A 22,227-nucleotide genomic window follows, 5' to 3' on the forward strand; every position below is an offset into this window, starting at 1 on the left:
CCTACCAGTAACAACTGCCACAGCAAAGCTTCTTGCCATATACTGACACAGATTTTTTTTTCTGCTTCAATTTTTTTCTTCCATTAACCATCTGACAAAGTCACTCCACATCACCCATTTCGTGCAGAGATAGAAGACCTCTGCTGTAATTGTATTTTTGATAATTTACTTGATTTTTCTCTATCTCCCCTAGGCAAAATGCACGCTTGCATGCATTTGCTCTGCATACCACATCTTTCTGCAGCTTCTAAATTGAGGCTGATGGTATGTTTACCAGTCATCTCTGGAAAGCTATGCAGTTGCATCTAGCTTTCCTTTGGGTCTTGCAGCTATTCTGTATTGAAAGACAACTAAAATACACTACTTGTATAATACTACTTTTCCATTAAAGAAATTGCTGAAGTATCACAGGAATGTTATTCGGATGCCAGGAGGGAGGAGGGAGAGGTTCATACTGCTTGCCAATAGGAGGGAAAACAGCCTGTGAGACAATCCCTCTATTAAATGTGATCTGCACAATGAAAAGCTTGGGAAGCCTTTCTAAAGCTTCACACATATAGGCTTTGTGCCCAGGCTTGGGGTGTCAGACATGGAGACGGTTTCAGAACACCACGCAGGGGGAACCATTTCAGCAAAAATATCCAGATTACCTGGATAATTTATTAAACTGTCTTGGATCTCCATTCATACGCATCTTTATTGGCATGCAACTCCAGCAGAACTGAAGTGACAATTTCTTCCCTGCCCTCCAACCAGCCATTGCTCTGCTTGTGAGCTATCGAAGACGTTTCAGGGACAACAACAGATAGAGCCCCTGTGAACATTCCCAAGGCTAACTAGAGGTTTCTTTTTTCCCCTGAGTAAATGTAATTTTTTGTGCTTCAAGCTTTCACCAGTCTTCCCTAATCTTATAAAAACCTTGAAGCAGTAGTATTACAATCTTGATGGTCTGAAGATATAAACAGTGCAGGATTTGTAGGGACAAGTAATATCTTTTCCTGAAGAAGGACTTGTATGCCTGAAGGCTTGTCTGGTTTTTTTCCCAACTGTATCAGTTGGTCTAATAAAAGTTATTACCTCTCCCTACAAACTTTGCCGTACTTATTAAAACAGTTGCCTCCAGAACACAGAACACTCTTAACTGGGTGGAAAACTCCAACGTCAAGGTAATAGAGTGGAGTTCAGTGGTGTGATTTCCATGCCCCGGGCCAATTGGCACAAATTAAAACAAGGTGGGATGAACACTGTTCACCCTGATCATTCTGCACATCATTAGTGTCCCTTCCACCCCCACTCTACATCAGTATTTTTGTCTTTCCTACCTCTCATCTGTATGGGGCAGCTCTTTTCTAACAGAGAAACACACATTGGGTAATGTCTTTTGGATGCTACCTCAGTAAAAACAGCAACTCTTACGGTATGCTTGATGAAACTTCTCTCTCTTCTGATTACTTTCATGGTTGCTATATCTCTACATTATTTTTAGTTTATTGCAGGTGAGCTTGAGAGAGATGAAAAAAAAGCCCAGTTGTGACTGAGTAAACTGTTTCTCCTTTAAGGATCACCTAAATGTTGACAATTTGGTTACAAATCTTAAAGGATATTTTTCTTTATACTCTCAGGTGAACTTTCTGTGGAAGGCATACAAGACCCATTCCTTGTTAGTGTACATATTATCACAGACCCAGGTGAATCCAAGACTCTTCAGCAAGCCATCGATAAGCTTCTAGCCTGGATACATCCAGACCTCCAGCTGTTCCGAGTCTCAGAAAGACGAGTGCCCAAGAAGCACAGAAGGCCAGGTAAGGCTGGTGTTTCCCAGCCAGCCCTTGCCGTCATTCTGTTTCTGCAGGAGGAATATGGAGAAGAACCGATCTTGCAGCTCCATGAAACGTTTCAGCGGCCACCTTGGCATTACCACCACACAGAGCGAGTGCATGGGAAGTTCCTGCCTTATATGCCATGCAGCCAGGACTTTTACACTTTGGCTCCAGAGACTCCTCTGTGGGCCATTCGCCCAGTGCACTACGGGAAAGAAATTATCCGCTTCACTATATACTGCAGGAGTGAAAACTTTGTTGACATTTTGAAATTGTATGAGTTAATACTGAAAAGACCAGTATGTCAGAAAAAAGCAGACTTTTGTGTTTTTCCTGTCTATTCTAACATGGAAATAGACATTCAGTTTTCTTTAAAAAAACTTCCGAAGGGCCAGGCCCCCACGCCAACAGAGTCAGCAGTGCTGGAGTTCAGAGTAAAAGATGTGGGGCAGCTTGTGCCTCTCTTGCCCAACCCTTGCAGCCCCATCAGTGAAGGCAGGTGGCAGACAGAAGACCACGATGGAAATAGGATCCTTTTGCAGGTAAGTTCAGTACACAGGGAAACAGACGACACACATTCATTAGTTTTGTGCAGGAAAACTTAACCTGCAGTGGCAGCCAGAGAAGGAGGCTTTCTTTTTTTTTTTTTTCTCGCTCTGTCCAAGGAGAAAGAGCCAGGGCGGTACTGCTAAAGAACGAGCTTGAGCCCCCTTGCTGTGTGCATAACTAATCAGGAAAGCAGTGGATGATACTATCCAGATATCAGTCAACCTCAGTTTATGCAGAGTGATGTGAGATGAGATAGCTGTTTAAAAGAATGAGGAGAGAAGGAATTATGAGCCTGAGTGGAGAAATGATGGCTGATGGGTGCAGTTTTACAAGAAATACAGGCACAGAACTGACAGGGGTTTATAAAATATCTCTCAGTTATGAGATTTTTATGGAAGACAAACAGAATTCCTGATGGTACACATTATTTTCTAGCATCACAGGGTGACAAACTGCATCTCTCTTTTGCACAGTGATGATCAGGATGGGGAGGGAGGTGGTGAAAGAAAAGAAATACACCCTGAAGAGCAGCCTAAGAGAGGCATTCCCACAGACTCTCTTTCTGAACTCATCTCAAGTGCTCGTAACCAAGTCCTGAAGGAGAGTTTATTTATTAGGACATCTGTAGGCACCATATCTGGGCAATGTATCAGCATACTTTGCTTCACTATGCCACATCCGAGGGAGATAAAGGGGATAACAAGCAGCAAGCTTTTAATAGCTGCCTGCCCTGCTGATGGGGTATCTGTGGCAATCCAGAGCCAGGTTAATGTGCATGCCTGCACTGCAGAGGTATTTATTGCTGCTTAGCATTCAAATTAAGGAGCGCAGACACCCACCTTTGGAAGACTGTTGTTTAGATTTCAAAGAAGGGTATTTTTTTTAGAGTAAATTGCTTTCATGAGGCTTGTCAAATTGTCTGACCTTGTTTCTGTGGAAGGGGCATTGTGGGTGCCATCATTCCGCTGTATGGACCTCCCAGCGTGCAGAGAGCGTGCTGCATCCCCCTGCAGCACCGTGCCTCTAGGTTTGTAGCTCCTGGGACTGGAAATCCAGGTACATGTGGCATCTGTGCTCTGGTGAGTCACGTCCAGGTGAAACCTTTCAATGCTGCTTTGCAGGTGCCACCCACAGAGACACCCATGCCAGAGCTGGAAAGCACATGTGTAGGGCACAGGAGGCAATTCCACTTCCCTGCCCATCTGCCAAGAGTCACCAATTTGTCAGGGTTACTGCCTGCGCTGTAGGCATATCTCTGTTAGCTTGAAATAACCTGTAAACTTAAGCTTACAAGAACCATCACAAAACTCTAACATGGCAACCACACTCACCTACGTCCCCTTTTCCCTGTTATTTTTCAGTAGGTTTCTGCTATGTGGTATCGGTTTATGAGATCTTGCACTGGTTTCAAGTAAATTGAAGGGAAGGGTAGAAAAAAAACCACAATAGGGCTTCTAAATAAGGCTTTTGATTTCAAACCAGCAAATTTTCAGAAATAACAGGTACAAAGAAAAACAGAATAAGATTTTAGCTGTATGCACCAAAAGAGAAGAGCAAAGGCCTGCTAAGTGTGGCCTCCAAGTGCAATTAATTTTCATTTCTGCTTTCAGTGAAGACGATGATGCTGAACAGGAGGGCAAAATTGAAAATGGAAATCATCACATTGGAAGTGTGGTGAAGCAAAAGAAGTTTAATATACGCAAAATGGGGAAAACAGAGACTTTGAATCTAACCTATGGGACTGCAACATCATGAAGACTAGGTCCTCGTATACCAGTTTTAAACAAGTCTGTACAATTAGAAGTGGAGCTCTATAACTAAACCAAAGGGAAAATGTCCTGTGTGTACTTAGATGACTACAAGCCACCAGTACAACACAGCCCTGAAAAGAAAAATGCAGTCTCTGGTGTGTACCAGAGCTGGTATCCCCTAAGGAGGGTGGGAAGTGCTTGTGCCATTGCACAAGGTCCCATGGGCCTCACCTGTCTTCGGCCCTGGGATCCAGAAGGGTGACTTCAGAGGGGTGCAGATACAGTGAAGGGCTTCCCCATCCCTATGCAGAGGAACGGAGAGACTGTCTTACAAATGGCAACTGGAAGAGTAGGGTCATCTGAGCCTAGCCAAAATAAGTCTCAAGGGAGCTCTGCCTGTGCTCAGAAAATATACCAGAAGGTAAGTGGCAGGAATGGGAGAAGGCTGTTTCACTAAGTGACTCTTCTGGCACAGGAACAAAAACCTGACAATAAATAGATGTAAGTTGGCAGTTGTACGTATTGACAGCCAACTACATAACAGCCACCCAGCAGGTGCTAACAAGTTAATATGCTAATTCAAGACAGGATAGTCAGTTAAGGAAAAGGGATTATATGATGGAGCATGGGTTATAGGAAACACTGGATTTGGTGATCCATGGACTCCTCATATTCTTTTAACTCATTCTGAGTTCAAAACTATTATAGTGTCTGCCTTTTAAAGTAACAGGAATACCTTTTGACTTCTCACAGTCTTATCAATGCCACAGCATGTGTAATAACTTTCACTTCTTCCCAGTTATATGAACCCAAACAATGACCTCCTAGTATTTTTCAGCCTGCACATGAGTTGGTAGTTAGGAATCATCAGAATATTTTTATTTACTTCATATGGATACTGCACCTTTCTACAGATTAAAATCACCAATTATACCCCAAATTATCATCCCTGTTAAATTACAGGCAGCGTGTAATATTTGAAGTATGATATACCTCCCTGATGAGACTAACAAGATGTGACCTTTGTGTTTTTCTTGGTATGCTTACAGGGACTTGGATACTTGCCAGCCAGATTGATCCATGTTCTTAACCCATTTTGTAAATGCAATTACCAAGGGGCTTAGATAAAGTCAGTGCAAAGGAAAAATAAATGTATTCGTGGGCAGAATAAGTCTGTTTAATACCACAGAAACTATTCCTTCATTTGCAAGAAAGCCCTTCAAAATTATTTTGTCACAGTAGCTTTTCCACATCGGCAGTTAGCTCCAAGGGTGCAGCTATATGCCAGCTGAGGCAAAGGGTAAGCTTCAGTTGGCTTTAGCAGGAGCAAGGCTTAAGAGCATGTTTGCGTCCTGTGTGAAGACACCCACTCTGCTTCACCAGTGCTAAACCCAGAAGCAGGAGCTCTGGGGAGCTCTTGTCAGAGCAGTGGGAAGAACACGTAAATAATGTAGCTAAGAATACACCGTATACTGAATATACTGCCAGTTTTATAGGTCTTGTCTAAATTCCAGGCTGCCTCTGGGCATAATCCTCACAGAGACAGCTGAAGTGCTAATGAGCTTGCAGTCCTGGCAGTGCAACATGGGAAGCAGGAAAGGTTTATAACTGAAGGGACTGGCTTGGCTATGCATGTTTGGGAAACAGAGATAGTAAGCAGAGAGGAGAAAGTGCACAGAAGTCTTCTTTAAATCATGAGAATGTCTTTGGATAGGGTAGGAAAGGTAAATTAATATTTTGGCAGAATTTCCTAGCTGCTTTGCATGAGGGGGGACATGCAGACATACTCTGGAGGAAGGTGGGCGACAGCAAATTAGTATCTCACCTAGGTAGTGACTCCGCGCTTAGGCATAAGACCTACTGCCATTTTACATGCCAAAGTGTGCCTGAGCCACCCAGAAGAGGTGTCCTGGCAGATGAGGCTCAGGACCTGCAGGCCTCCTAGTATGACAGGCAGGCACCATAGGAGATACCAAAATGGACCCAACACCTATGTTCAGGCACCTGATTCACCTGGTAATAACCAATTTCTTGCTGAAATCCCTCCCCCTCCACCATCTTCAGCACCAAGAAGCAATCAACTTGCCAGAAAGCCAAGACAAAAATCCCAAGAAATGTGTGGTTTGTTACCAGTCTATGCTAAGCCTGTCTGAAACAATGTAGTCAGATCTGGCATTGTAAGGCTTTTATGCCAGTTGTTGTGCTAATGAACCTATACTGTTTATGGGGTAGCTGTTTCCCACCTAGTGTTGCTTTATAGAGCATCCTCGAAATAAGAGTGCAAATGTTAACTGATCACAGCTTTTAGTTAGAGGGTTTTTTTAAGCTGATTTGCTGAGTTAATTGGCCGGTGTTCTTCCTACCTTTACTGGGCAACTGTAACCTTGAGTTCAGAAGTGGTATAATCATATTTAGGAAACATGGTATATTACCTGAAGCTTTGGTTCTGAGAAAAGATTGCTTGTGGACCCAGTCAATAAGAATGATTAACCTGCTGCTGTGCTACCTGCAAGCTCAGGCCTCTGCTACCTTGGAGATTTCTCCATTGCTTGGTGTACAAAATGAGTACTCTAGATATATGGTCAGGCAGTAGTCATCCCCTAATGGTTTCATGAGGTCAGCTGCAGTCATTGATGTACAAGATCGGTATGTTACTGTTGAATACGTCCTTGGAGTTGCCAGAAGTCAATCTGGGGGTGCAGATTTCTGCCAGCTGCATGCATAAAGGCATTCTGTACTAGGCATTTGCATTGCAAGATGCCTGAAGATAGGAAGCAGCATGAAGGTTACATGCCTACACAGACATCAGCAAATACATTATACAGAAAAAAGAATCAAAAGCTTATAGCTGAAAACCTCTTTGTTTGTTCAGTGTATTACATACCGGTGTCTGTGAGACTCATGAACTCATCTCTTCATCCCCTTTTATCTAGGCCATAAGGAGAACAAAAGTGCCTTTATTTCCCTCAGCTTATTTAAAACATGTATGTATCTGCATGAAAAGTATGGTTGTAGTCAAACCTCACAACGCAAGATAGCTGAATGCTGAAATCAGGGGGAGAAATTTTTCCATGATGCACAACTGACCCAACGTGTTTTAGGGAGCAGAGATAATGCTGTCTTACAGAGTGCTGGAGACTGCCCATAACTGAAGCAAGGAGCTGGGAAAGAGGGATCAGATAATGCAGAAAATACCCTGCCTTAGATACATGGACAGCAAGGGTGAGAATTACTGAGCTGCTGAGGTCGAAATAATTACAAGATCTGAGGTTAGGACAAAGCCTTTCCTTTTCCTCTCACAGCTCCAACTGAGACTAAAAGAAATGCAGCATGGGGAATAATTTGTCTCCACCTTATCTTGGACAAAAAGAGGCAAATCTTGGAGGCTCAGGGTCCACTTCTGTTTCTGTTGAGAGATTTAGGACACAGATCAGTGTGGTCACGGTTGCATTTACTTCAGCTGGCCCTCCAAACCCTTCCAGTCCTCACCTGGCTCTGCGTTTCCTCTCACCAACACAAAGCAGTGTTCCTTCTCCTTTCCTTAGTTTCCAGTTTGGGTGCCTTGATGGTCATCCAGCATTTGTATGATCTTGATAAAACATGCAGCCAAGGAGCATTAGTCAACCTGCTACCATTTTAGGAGCCTTGAGCTTTGTGGCACCTCTGTCTTACACTCCTGCCTGCAGCAGCAATTTAGTCTCCTGAAAACTGAAAAGCTTTCATCTGCCTTAAGTGTCAGCAGGCTCAGTAAAGAAATGGCTTAATGATTTGTAAAATGATGAACACAAGGTCAGACTGGATGACATAATGTACCCCTGTAGCCTTAGATGCAGTTAAATCATCTCGTCCCTGCTACTCAAAGTATTACCAATTACAAACTCTGAGAAATAAAGGAACGAAAGCACAGTCCCACTACTGCAGTCATGAGTCATTACAGTTAAGTACAAGTAGAAAAGAGCAAGAGGAGCAAGTAAACCAGGAAGCAGAGAAAGTAAAAAGGAGACAAAAACAGGCAAAGAGAGGGCACTTTTACAGAGAAGAGTTTGGCCTGCAAGAAGGAAAATGGAGGTGAGAAAAGAGCTTCAAGCTTGCTGGAATTAATAGTGCAGATAGAGCAGATCTGAACACAAAGAGGAAGAATGTCAAGAAAAGCATCAAGGACAAGCAAGGATGTATACAGGACCCCTTTACAAAAAATTACTTCTAGTTTCTGCTGGAACTGGTGAAAAGAACAGACTTTTAGAGTAAAAACTGACTCAGTCAAGGGAGGTGCCTTAAACTGATTGAATTAATATGTAAGTCTAATAACAGGCTCCTGTTTTTAAAAATCTTCTACTCCGTTTTTCCTTTCCTTTTAGTGCCGTAGCTGTTTGGTTCTTCTTAGTGCTAATGATTGGGTTCTGGGGGGACGCAGTGAATCAGTCACTAACGCAAATAGGAGGAGATTTTTTAGTTGTTTCCTAAGGTACTTTCTCTCTGTCTTTTCCCTTAGTGTAGTTATGTTTCATGGCATAGCAAGGTCTCTGATGACTCTACACACCCAGCAAAAACTCTTGAGAGTGAAAATATTTAGCGTTACAAAACACCCTCCTGTTCTAGTTCTGTAAACACAGTACATGCCACTTTTCAAATATGTTCAACAATTTTAAATCAAATTTGCAAATTTTGCCTTTTGATATGCTGCACTTCTGAATACATTTTGCCTTTCAAGTAAGACTTATTATGGTGATACTGAAGACCAACCTCTGCCACTTTTTCTTGTGTTGTTTTTTTTTTTCCTGGATCAATCCCACTGGTTTTAATACAATTATATAAACACCGTTGCACTCCTGTTGAGCAAGGCAGGCAAAATCTGGGCCTGAGATGGTGATATCATTGCTGTGCTGGCTGTTTGGCTGGGTTCTGACCTCAGCAGAGCCTTGCTGGCAGTGCTTAACACAGATAATGTGTAATGAGATCACTATCTGCTTTCTTAAAAAGCAGATAACTTAAAATAGACTGCAGAAGCACTCATAGATTTTTTTGTGTCAGGTATAGGAAGCCCAAGTGAAGTCGAAAGTGCATTTCTGCGAGGTTTGACCCAAGCTGTTTATGGCGCTCCTGGATATTCGTCATGAAATTCTTCTGCAGCCCATTGTAATACACAAAGACTCTAAATCCCTCCAGGCTTCACAAAGATTTGTGCAGAGATTATAAATGAGCAGCAGATTAGTGCCAGATGAAAAAATCTGTTCTGTTAGAAAGCTAATCTCAGTCAGTTTACCCAATGGCCAGGGTTGTTGTGTGTCTTTATGGTGAGCTCTGACAGATCTCTCTCCCTGTATTTGGAATTTCAGTCAAAAACAACATGTTGGTTTGGATTGAGTCTTTGTCCTCTCTGGTAGCTGACCCCTTCTCCAGCATCTCTGCCACACTTGTGCCTGACACAGGCAGCATGGCTGTACCAGGCAGGGCTCTGCTGGGCTGCAGCCAGATAACAGGCAATGCAGAAAGCAAGCTGTGAGAAGGCTGAAGATAAGGACTTAAAAAATAAAAGAATTTAGAGAAATTAAAGCAGATGCAACGGCTTCCAAAGCCAAAGGAAGAACTGGGGAGGAGGAAGAAGGCAGATCTGCTGAAAAGAGTAGCTGCATGTGCATCACACTGTCGTCAAGGCACAAAAATAGGTCTTGCCGTTTTCAGCATCTCATGGCGAAAAGGGCAGTGGAAGATCAGCATCTCCTGCTTGCTTTTTGTGGTTTCTTCTGAGAGCAGTCACACATGGAAACCCAGTTTGAACTTTGTGGGACTGTCAGGCACTGTAAGGGTAAAACGAAGAGAAGCAATCACATGAACGCACAGGCTGCATGCAGCTCACCCTCTGCCGTGCCAGGCTGGTACGAGCGAGCACAGTCAACGGCCTTGGCACAGCGCTAGGAGCTAGTTTTGCCTGAGTTTTAATCCTGGCTAAATCATCGAATCCTCTCTGTGATCTCTGACAAGCTACAGAACGTAGACATAGAAAAGTCTTATTAGTCGACATAATCCAGTTCTCTACAATATAGGATTAGCCTGTAGTCTTTATTCACTAGTATTTCATGAGATGGTACTTCTGACACTCTACCTGTAGTACAGTTGTGCAGTCCAGAATTCTCACGGTTGGGAAAGTTTTCAGTTATGTTGCTTTAAGATGAAAGTATTTTTAAAATCTCCCCCTATTATTTCCCTTTTCTGCCCATATCACGAAGAGCAGCACTGGAAAATAGGTCTTCTAAATTCTAACACATCTAAACAAAAAACGATCAAGGTAAATAATTCTTCCTATAAACAGAGCTGTTCAGAAATAAGCTGTGTTAGTGATGTCTCTTGGCCTGCCCTGCATCCTAAGGGCAGGCTGTACTTGTCTCCTTCTCCTTGCTGATCCACCATTACCTCCTGCCAGGCCAACTGGGCTTGACCCGGGAGCTGTGACCCAGTATATAACAAGAATATAGCAAGAATAACAGTAAATACCTTGTATAAAATGAAATGCTCTTATCTGCCCACAGGAATGTTAAAAGAGCTAGGAAAAAAGTTTAAAATATCAAAACATTAAAACTAATGTCTTACCTAAAGTAGATTTTTCTCATTAGTGTAAGTATGTTCCAGTTAGGCCAAGTACTTAAAGCTGTTCAGATGCATGGGGCAGGTTGGCCCTTCCAAGTGCTCCCACTTAGAAGTGCATTTCCCCTTTCCTTTGAGTGTCTACTTTTTATCTGCATTTTGGTTAGAAAGTTCTTACACGAGAGCCCCCAGGGCTTCTAGCAGGGGTGTTCCATCTCACCTCATCCATTTATCCTCCGCTCCACACCCTCACAGGTGATGCCTTGGGTAAGCATCCTTTTGAGTACTGGTAGTTTTGTTGCACCTGTAGTGATTGCGCTGCGTATCTACAAACCAAAACTAACACAAGCTGATTTAGACTGGAGAGTTTGTAAATATTAGAAAGAGCCAAACCAGCTATTCTTATGTCTGTGCTTTATTCCCAAAATGCTTAAGACTTTACCTGTATTAATAAATTAAATGTGCCCAGAAACGTTCCCAGGCACTGAAATCCCTGATACGGAGTGGCCCATGCATGTGCTTTAGGCCAGGCAGGATACAGCAGGTACCCACAATTACACAGCTGAATAAGACCCAGTATCTCTCACCAGTGGTGACCTGAGAAACCAAATTAAATTACTTTTTATTTGGAACAGGTGTCAAAAGTTGTGTCAATAAATAAGAATAATAAATTATTACCATAATCTAAATGCATGAGACTTACTAGTGTGCAGAATGTCTCATCTATACATCAAAGCAAAATGAGCACATGGGAGTTATCTCCACAGGATTTGGTTTGGCTCCAGATCATAGACACTTAAAACTGGTGTCTAACTGCAGGTATTTTTATGTGAGCTACAGTCTGTGTTCTCACTGTAGTCAATGGATGTGTAGTCAGTACAGCCCACAGACCTAGAGAACAATTCAGCTAGCCAGACACAGGAATTTCCTTTAGGGAAGACTGAATTGCTCTCCAGACTCCATTGGCTGTATTAACTAGACAACTAAATCCTACCTGTGATGTCTGTGGGCTCTGCTTTGTATATAGACAGATGGTATGGTCTGTGCATGGTAAAGGCGACACTTTCATACTGCCCACAGAACTCCCCAGTGCAAGTGCCAGATCTGACCCCCAGAAGCCTTGTGTTTTCACGTACAGTTTTGTCTGAGTTGTTACCAGTCCTTGTGATCCCAGGGGTCTCCTTACCTTTTCACAAACAAAAAGACTGTACTTGCTTGGATCCTTGGTTCCTTTGGATGCTTGACCTGCCAAATTATCAACTAAATCTACGAAAACATAAGAAGGTAGCATAAAAAATAGCCCTGGTCAGGCAACCCACCATTTTCTCTGAGAGAGGTGGGAGAAGTGTTCTGGAGGTGCTTATGTTGATTAGCAAGCGTGGTGGTTGAGTCCATGTAGTGTATTTGTTATCAGAGCTACTGAACAGGAAGAAAGAGTACCTTGGCTGGTGAAAGCAGCAATATAATGAGGGGTGTTTTCTTGAAAAAATTCAGCAAAAGAGTGCAGTGATGTGGTTGTGTACTTTCAGCATGACATATTGTTACTAATGGGTTATCCAGAAATGTCTCCAGTAAAGAAACATCTGGTATTTTCTCCATGGACACAAGTCTTTTATCTTGCTGAGCAACTTTTTAAACAAATTAGCTCACCTGTTGCATAAATAAAATAATGTTGCATGTAGAAGTCTAAAGTGATTGCTGGTTAATGTTTTGTTAACAATTTGACTTACTTTATTTGACTCTTTTGTACTCAATTTCTCACCAGTTAATGAAACCGCTATACTACTGTAGTTAATTTACCCATTAATTGATTTAATTCTTTATGCCACTAAGGAAAACAGCTTATTATATTATACAGAAATAGGTTATGAATTAACATACCTCATTAAATATACATTGGTGTATATATAGATATTAATCTACAACGCCTAAGTGAACTCCTATAGTTTGGCTGTCCTATGAATCACCTCTAGCTACATGAACATGAATGAGCAAAACATTTTTTGCAGATGTGAAAATCCTTTTTTGCCTATAAAACCACTGCAGTAAAAACCAGAAGATGGTTGTGACAGATCTGGGTCACTAAGACAATGTGATGTGCACTAGCAACATGTTAGAAGCAGCAGTGTATGGAGTTCTTTTAGACACAGTGGATACAAAGGATCTCCTTGGTTGCCAGGTCTCATCCCTTCCTGTCATGTCATATAATCTCTGTGGTAAAATGATCACGCTTCTTCTTTATCCATTACTCACCCAGAAGATTCTCCTACTTCTGTTGTCATTAGAAACCTTTTATTAGTTTGTGGTTCAGGTTTTTTAATGGATAGTTCATCTTTTTTTTTTTTTTTCTTGTGGCTGCATCTTTTTCAGTTTGAATTTATTCTTTTTCACGTAGACGTGACTTGACTCATGTGCAGCATTCTGGATGAGGCCATAGCAGTGTTGTACACAGTGTTAACTCACTTGAGACTGCCCAGACGCATGTTTGTCATAGCCTTGTCACTTCAATAGCACATAGTGACCAAGATAACAAGTACTTTCTCCTCTGTTGTTTCCAAATGACAAGTCCCATAGCTGAGATTAATGTTCGTACTCAAGGGTATGATCTTGCACTTTGTCCTGCTGTCCCTTTTGAGACAGAAATCTAGCATTTTGTGTTATGTGAGAAATTCCAGAAAGAAGAACTTAAATTAAAATTTTTAGAATGCGAACTTCTAAAAGCCCTGCTGAGATAAGTGGGGTGATGAAAACTCTTATGATTGCTTGGACAGTAGGGGCTCAGTTCAGTTACCCACACATCAGTCTAATCCCACAGGAAGGCCACCTGGCCTCCAGCAGCTTTTGGAGAAGGACATTGGCTGCCCACTTGTCACAGCTGCTGTCTCTGTGCAAGCGCTCAAGTATCTGGCAGGTAGACAACTGAATCCTGCCCTAGGGATGAGATGCAGGTCCAGATTCAGATCATAACCATCAGGTTAGTTCTTCAGGCTAGATGTCTACAAGCAAATTAGATGTCCAAAGCTGTCCTTAAAGTAATTAGGAGCTAGATAATACAGCAAGTGGGTTCTAGGGTGCCCTGTTCAACTAACCAGATGTGAAAGCATTGAAAGAAGTAGCAAATTCCCACTGAGACAACGCAGAATGAGGTTGCTTGCTAAAATCTTGTTGCGATTTCAGAGAAGAAAATAAAAACATTTGCACTACAGTAAGGAAGAAATGAGAAATAATAAAGATGGTAACATACATCTCCCATTTCTTCATTTTTGTTCTTTAGCTGTCCACTAAGGCAGTAATGTTGGAAGACAGAATATGAATGAATCTGAACAAGTCAATAGTAAGTGAGAATTTCAAGCTAGTGTAATTCAGCCTGCAAGGCAGGGCTTCTCTACCATTTATTCTTGTTGTCTTCAAGGCTTCTTATGTAAATATTTGGGATTTTGGCTGGGTGCTTTCTCTTTGTTATTGAAGTGAAACATTTGCTGCAAGCATACTGAATGAAGTCTGCTTCGTAATTATTTGCAGTAACAACTCAGCAATGGAGACTTACAGTTGTAAGACTGCCAATTCTGTATTAATGTGATCTTCTTTTCTCCCTCTCCCGGCTGCAGCAAGCGCGCAGTTGGTGTAGGAAGTCTGCAAGGCAGAACAAGCAACTATATCCATCTGTGTCAACAGATTCCCGCTTCACCACTCTGCCAGCCTTTCCTCCTCAGAGCCACCAATCTGTCCCTGAACAACCAAAAGAAATGGGTCAAAACAAGGTACATCACGCAAACGGCCTTGGTCATCATCTTGGTTTCTCCCAGCAGGATTTGAGACACAGTGATCGAGGAGACTTCACACGCAGATCCAGCAGTGCCTCCAGCATTTCGTGGTCATTTCAACGAAGCAAGTCTCTGTTCTGCTTGCCCACGGTGAGCTCCTCCTCAGCCTCAGAGACTTTTCTTTTCAGTGAACCATTTCAGTTTTTAAATACTGGCTCACCTGCAACCAGGTTGAAAACATGGAGATGCAGCCCTAGGCTTAACATTGATGACTTGGAGGGGGCCCAGGAGACGGATGTAGACACAGGGATGAAGTTGTCCTTCTCAGACCTGTCTGTGGTCTCTGCATACTCTGCCCTTAATGGATTTTGCAATGACTTGGAAACCTCTCTTCCCCCAGAGAAGGAAACTGTTGGTAAGACTAAACGGGCAGCCACCAGTGGAAGGCCTGCATCAGCCATGTGCTATACTTTTGAATCAGTTGACAGTTCACTGCCTTCTCTGTCTGAATGGTCTTCCAGCTCATTCACATCAGCATCTCTCTCCAAGCAGCCCAAACAGTCCTCAAGAGCAGCTACTTGTTCTCTGGATGATCATGGTGGTGTTTGCCCAGCTTCACCAGCTAATGAAGAAGAATTTTATATCTGAGGTTTCTCTGTCTTACACCTTCCAGGGCAAGTGTGTCTGTGAACGACAGCAGTGGGCCCACCTTGAGCTTGCAGAAGGTTCCTCACTGAGGAGAAGGTGATGCAGCAGAGCATGCTAAATATTTGGCGAAAGCATTCGGAACCCTCAGAGATGGGTGTCCCCAAACTATGTACAGTGAAGCAGTCTGAGCTTGCAACCTGTACGTTTGTGCTGGAGGGGATGATCAGAGGCTTGTCTGCGGCAGTGCAAGGTGGATGGTTTCTATGACTGACCCTTGGACTGGTGGTGAAGGAAATGCCAGAAGAGGCACATAATAATACAGTTTTCTTTGGGAGAAGCCGAAGGGTAATTTGTGACACCAAACTGCTTTAACTTTTCTGAGAAATTCCCTTAACTCAGGAAAGATGGGAGGGAAAAGGTGTCTTCTTTCCCTTTCGTAAGTTCCAAAGGCAGCTCTAAGCACAGCAGGTCCCAGAAACATGTCTCCAGTGGAGCCAGGCAAGATGATTCCTGTGAGGACACACACAGTTCCTTCTAACTTCTGAGAGTTGGCAGTGCTGAGGTGGGGAGAAGCTTCACTCCTTCCCCAGGGAAGAGGAATCTCTGGTGCTTTGACAGTCCAGGATGCGAAAAGTGCCAAAAGGGAAACCTTACAGAACATTTTCAACCCATCCCCTCAAAAAGCCCATCCTTTCCAGTTAGAAGGGAGCCATCTGGGCTGTTGTCTGACTCGCTTGTGTAAACAGTGGTAAACCCAAGTAAACCATGTTTATTACTTCTAACTCAGGCAATACAGAGCTTACCTTTTTGGAATACAAAACAAGGAAGATAACCCAGCATTTTTATATATTGCTACACCACTAGTCCCAAATATATGGCAGCTCCCTATTTTTTAAGGGGTTATTATTTTACTTTTAAAAGTAATTAATTCAGAAACTTCTTATTTCCAGTGAAAGCATATTTCTTTCTGAATAAAACACGTTTCTTCTCAAATACCTCTGTCCAAAGGGAGAACAAGTCCAATTTACTGGCTTTTCAAGTGATGTTTTTAAAATGTGCATTCTTGATAACCTGTTTTGCTACAATGCATTTGGTATTTAAAGAAAAAAAAAAACAACCAAAAAAAGTAAGTAAAAAGCTGTTAATATGACAGCTAAGTACCTTCACCAGAATTAAAGTTGTATATACAGATTGTATCATGCATGTTCTGGAAAGTTACATTTTTGGTGGAGAAGTGGTGCTGATTGCAGCTCTGGCCTAGCCAGTGAGAAAATGACCATGTTAAAAGGTGTATGTATAATGCTGTATGTAACTAAATACAGGTACAGATGCTGAAGACCTGCCATGGTGGCATTGTGGTGGATGGAATAAAAACACATTTGTGGAGAAAAATATTTGCTATATTACCAGGTAGTTTTACTCAGAAGAATTACTGCTTTGGAAAAAAAAAATAAAAAATAAAAAGCACACAGATACTCTAAATAATATTTACAAAAAGTGGAACAGCTCCCCTGGCCCATTTAAGTAAATGCACAGTTTGTACAAACAATTCTGGAGGAAAGCCTGGGTGAAATTGAGTACAGGTTTATAGGGGAGGAGGGGGGATTCCATTAAACCTGCACCCCCAGTCCAGAAGAGGCCAGAGGGATAGTCAAGAGTCAGGATGCTACTGCTCAAGGCATTTTCCTTTTGCTGTCATTTTCTACACACAGGGAAAGAGGCATCAGGCTGACGTCCAAGTTTCCTCTTTGTGAGATGCTATCATAGCAGGTACCAGAGGTAGACCTTGTCTTTTGTGCTAAACGCAATGTATAAATAGGAAAAATCTGTTCAAGCTCTGAGAGCACAGGAGATTATGAGTCTCCTCCTACCCTCCAAACTGTTAAGGCTTACTGCAGTTTTGGGTAAACTGTTCTCTTAAGAAATGTCTGGGACCAGAAATAGCACCGATGAAGGATTTGTCATTGTGTGCATGTGTTTACCTGCTCTATACTCCTTCAGAATCCACGTGGTCTTTCGTCTGACTTTTGTGGCCTTTAGATCAAACCCCGTCTGAACACAGCGGACCCAATTTATCCAAAGTTGTGCTCCATGTTATTGTTTGTACCTTGTCAAAATACTTGTAAAACACTGTGAGGTCAGACCAGCAGTTTTTTCCATCAGCTTGCAATCCACCAAAAGAGCAGCAATGCCTAGGACAGTCAGACTCCACAGGTTTAAACTTATTATTCGATATTTTCTGTCATATTTGTGGTAGTACAAAAATAAGTTATGAAAATAGCATTGTGTATTTATGGGACAGCCGTTTTATCAACACTAGCCACTTACAGATATGACAACCAATAATAATATGATAAACTTGGTTCAAATCTGTTAAAAAATTTAGTATTCATTATTTGGAACAGGAAGAAAAAAGCCTTTTCACAATATTTTAATAACATAGGTAACATTTGATGTGAACATGAAATCAAAAACTGGTTTGAGATGATGTGTCTGATCTTGGAATCATGCCAACATCCAGACCCCTGACAAAAGCTGATTGGGGCTTTTAATGAAGAGGAGGCTTTGAAACATCTTTCCACCTAGGGTGTGACTCTGAGAGGAGGAGTCAGCGCGTCTGGGGCCCATCTCCTGACGTGGCAGGAAGCCCTGGTACTGGAGGTCTAGAAACAAGCACAGGATAGCTCAAGCATCAGTTGTGAGGCTCCTGTGCAGCATTAACCAGCAGCTCTGCAAACATCTCAGCTCCAGATTTTACCACGTTAATCCTAATGGGAAGAAAGCCAAATGAGCTTCCACGGACTCTGAATTTATGCTGTCTGTACTGGTTCTGTCTCCAAGTATTTATCTTCTGTTTGCTGATACTTAACTAGAAATTAAAGTTTTAATTGTTTACATTCATGGTGCTTGTAACCAAATTTTGGAATAACTGAGTGGCCTACTGTCAGATAAAACAGAGTTGATAGTGTACAGAAAACTTTTTGTCTATAATAAAGAAAGCCAGATTTTGAAGAGTGTTTCACTGAAGGTAGGCTTCATTAATTATCTTCCCATTATTTAAGAAGGGGCTGATCTCTTCAGAGAGTTGAATATGCACAAGTTTCATGGCTTTTACTTATTGTTTTTGTTAAGTTATGAACAATGTCATTTGAGAACTGCAAGTTTTTACCTGAACTTTCTCTCCTTCTCACCCCAGAATGTGTTGCTTCTGTGAAATAAAATAGAGATGAAAAGTCAATCGTGCTTAACCTTCTGTGTGTCCATTTATGAAGTATTACACACTCACTGACGATTTTAACTAGTTTTCAAAATGACTGCAGTGACACAAGCTCTCCAGCTCTTGGCAGTGTGTGTCGGTGGGATAATTACAAAATAAACACAGCAAAAATATTTTTATGTTGGACTCCGCTTTGCCTTTGCAGACCAGATCTTTTGATTATCACTGTGTTGTTGCAAATCATTTGCTCCAGTAAAGCTGAATGATAAATTAGGAGCTGTGACACATAGTGGTGTCTTGCATGCTTAAACCCCATCTTGGTTTGTTTCATGGATGTTGGTCTTCATTACAGTGCTTCCCTCTTATTTCCATCAGTGTGTGGTGATATCTTATACATTTCTTTATTCCCCTCATGGGACATGTCTGCATGTCAGCGTTACATTGTATATGCAGAGCTATGTAAGTTTGGCTTTGTTTTTACGGTTTTATGGTTTAACATTGTGGGTTTTATATATATTTATATGGCAGTTATAGAGTCGTAGAAACATCAGGATTTGGAAGCGGCCTCTGGAGGTCGTGTAGTCCAAAGTGTCTGCTGAAAGCAGGCACAAAGCTGCTCAAACCTCAGAGCTTTGAAGTTAAATCAGGTTGTTCAGGGCCTTGTCCGGTCAGGTTTCAAAATATCCAAAGGTGGCAAATACACAGTGTCTCTGGGCAATGTGTGCCAGTGCTTAACCACTGTCATGGTAAAAAATTACTTCGTAACCTGCAGTCAGAATTTCCCATGTTTGAACTTGTGATCTTTCCCTCATGTTGTTTCGCTGTGTACCTCTGAGAAACTCTGGCACCGTCTTCTCTATAATTCCCCTTTACATATTGGAAGCCTTCAGTTGCTCCTGGAGCCTCTTCTTGCACATCATATGCTCTAGCTCCCTCACCATCTGATCTCTCTCCAGTTTGTCAGTCTCTCTCTCATACTGGTGAGCCCAGAACTGTACACAGCCCTCTGGATGTGGTTTAAGGAGTCCTCAGTAGGCAGGAAGGATAATTTCCATCAACCTGATGGCAACTCCCTTGCTTATACTGCCCAGTATGCTGCTGGCCTTACCACTGCAAGGGTGCTCTGCTTAATCATGTTCAACTTACTGTTCACTGGGACCCCAAGATCCTTTCCTGCAGAGCTGCTCCCTAGCCAGTAGGTGCTTACCTTGTGCTGTCATACCAGGTTAGTCCATGCCAGGTGCAGGAGTTGCATTTGTCTTTATTGAACTTCGTGAAGTTCTCATTGGCACCTTCCTCCAGCTAGTGAAGGTCTCTGTGAATAGTAGCCCCGCCCTTCAATGTCACTCCACCCCAGTTGGGGGTCACCTGCAAACTTGCTGAGGGTGCATTTCATCCCCTTATGCAAGCCATAGATGAAAACGTTGAACAGCACTGAACCCGGTGTTGACCTCAGAAGAATGCCACTTGCAGCTGGCTACCAGTTAGGCTTTAAACTGTTGCCCAATACTCTTTGAGCCTGACAATCCTGTCAGTTATTCACCCACACTGTAGTCCACGTTTCTTTGATTTGGCTACAAGGATACTGTGGGAGACTATTGAAAGCCTTGCTACAGTCAAGGAATATTACATTTGCTGTCCTTTCTCTGTCCACCACAGAAGTCACCTCATCAAAGCCAGTAATCAGGTTAGTCAGGCATGACTTACTGTTAGTAAATACATGGTGGCTTTTTGAAATCACCTTCTTGTCCATCTGTAGTGTGGAAACAGCTTTGAGGGTTTCTTGATAATCTTCCAGGGGACTGAGGTTAGACCGGTCAGCCTGTAGTTCCCCATACCATCCTTCTTGCCCTTCTTGAAGTGGGTTATGACATTTTCTGTCTTTCAGCCATCTGGAACATCACCCAATCACCACAGCCTTTCCAAACTGATAGAGAGCAGTTTCACAATGACACTGGCTAGTTCCTTTAGCACTGTTAGATGTAGCTCATCCAGCCCCGTAGAGTTGTGTATGTGCAGCTTATTGCATACCTGACTCAGTCTTCTAGTGTGATTAGTAATTTTCTCCTCCACACTTCACTACTAGATAGAGACACATCGCAGGCCTGACAGCAGACCTTGTAAGTGAAGATCTTGTGAGTGAAGACAGAGGTTTTTCCAGTTCAAAGGTTTTTCCAGTTACACAAGATGGAAACTGTTCTAGTTTGTTCTGAACCAGTTTACAGTTGTTCGAAGAAGGTTTTGTCCATCTTCTCTTCTTGATTGAGTGGGTTGTAGGAGATGCCCACAACAATATCCCTTTTGTTAGCTTCTCCTGACCCATGAGCTCTTGACTATCTCATCCTCTGTTCCCTCATAAACATGCATGCCTTGATGACACTCAGGTGCCTAGAGCACAAACCCCACCACCATCTGCCATCCTTTCCAAAAGAGCCTGTATCAAGCCATGGCAACTCTAGTTATGCAACTGTCCCATCACATCTCTAATAATTTTTTTTTACATCCTGAAAGTGCTGAGGTCTTTCAGGAGTGATTTTCAGGTTCAGCAGCCTGAGCATTGGCACTGGCCGTCCCATCTGCCCAGCAGAATGGAGGTACCCTGGTCATGGTAAGGCACTCCCATCTCACAAAGGGCTTTAGAAGCAGAATAAAACCATGAGTCTGTTAACTATTGAAGAAATTGGAATATTGGAACACATTGATGTTTTCAGTGGCTGGTATCAGCAAAGAGATGAGCTCTTGTCATCCTGTACAGAAGCTTTTTGAAGCCTGCAGTTTCATGCCTAGGTAGGAAGCACTTCAGTGGCCTTCGTAAGATCATATCCAGAGAATCATAGAATGGTTTAGGTTTGAAGGGACCTCTAAAAGGTCATCTAGTCCAAACCCCCTGCAGTGTACAGGGACACCTTCAACAAGATCAGGTTGCTCAAAGCCCTGTCCAACCCGACCTTGGACATTTCCAGGGATGGGGCATCTACCACCTCTCTGGGCAACCTGTGCCAGTGTTTCACCACCCTCATAGTAAAAAATTTCTTCCTTACATCCAGTCTGAATCTACCCTCCTTTAGTTTAAAACCATTACCCCTTGTCCTGTCACAGCAGGCCTTGCTAAAGAGGTTGTCCCCATCTTTCCTAAAGTTCCATTTAAGTACTGAAAGGCTGCAATAAGGTCTCCCTGCAGCCTTCTCTTCTCCAGGCTGAACAACCCCAACTCTCTCAGCCTTTCCCCATAGGAGAGGTGCTCCAGCCCTTGGATCATTTCTGTGGTCCTCCTCTGGAGCCGGTCCCACAGTTCCATGTTGTTCTTGTGCTGAGGGCTCCAGAGCTGGACACAGTACTCCAGGTGGGGTCTCACCAGAGCGGAGTAGAGGGGCAGAATCACCTCCCCCTCGAGGCTATATGAATGATTGTGTGGCTCAGGAAGCGCTGAGGTGCCATAGATGGCACTTTTAAAAATAGTTTTCCTCTCTTGGATTTGTCCAATTGCTTTCTGAGTCCATTTATCATCTGCAGTAGCCTGTGGCAGGGAGTTCCACTGCTACCTGTGGAACTACTACATGTTGTACAGGAAGGGTTATCTGCCAAACCTGCTAACTCCATTTGATACCCCCTAGGTTTGCTCTAGGGAGAGACAGTCAATAACTGTTTCTTGTTCACCATTTTCAGACACCTCATGGTTTTACAGATTTCTATAAAACCTCCCTCTGGTCAGTTTTCTCCTTTCAAGCTGCGAAGTCCTAATCTAGTTACTTATTCTTCACAGGATTCCATTTCCAGCAAAACCATTCCATGCTTTTATTCATTCTTGTTACCCTTCTGTATTTTTTTCTATTCTGCTATGTGCTTTTTGAACCAGGGGGTCCATAACCACACATAGTTTTGGAGATGTAGATGCA

The 22,227-nt window shown here is 42.6% G+C and overlaps 1 protein-coding gene across 1 annotated transcript in view; it reads left to right on the forward strand.

Moving 5' to 3' along the window:
* The window catches only part of FAM124A (family with sequence similarity 124 member A), a 45,911-nt gene extending 27,573 nt beyond the window's left edge, over positions 1–18,338 (forward strand). The window contains exons 3-4 of the mRNA XM_064440913.1: positions 1,623–2,362; positions 14,311–18,338. Coding sequence (XP_064296983.1) covers positions 1,623–2,362; positions 14,311–15,114 — 1,544 coding nt within the window. The 3' untranslated portion in view covers positions 15,115–18,338. The remainder of the gene's footprint in view (positions 1–1,622; positions 2,363–14,310) is intronic.
* Positions 18,339–22,227: the final 3,889 nt, after the last annotated feature.

The sequence above is a fragment of the Phalacrocorax carbo genome, chromosome 1 (assembly GCF_963921805.1).
Source record: "Phalacrocorax carbo chromosome 1, bPhaCar2.1, whole genome shotgun sequence".
Taxonomy (NCBI): Eukaryota; Metazoa; Chordata; class Aves; order Suliformes; family Phalacrocoracidae; genus Phalacrocorax; species Phalacrocorax carbo.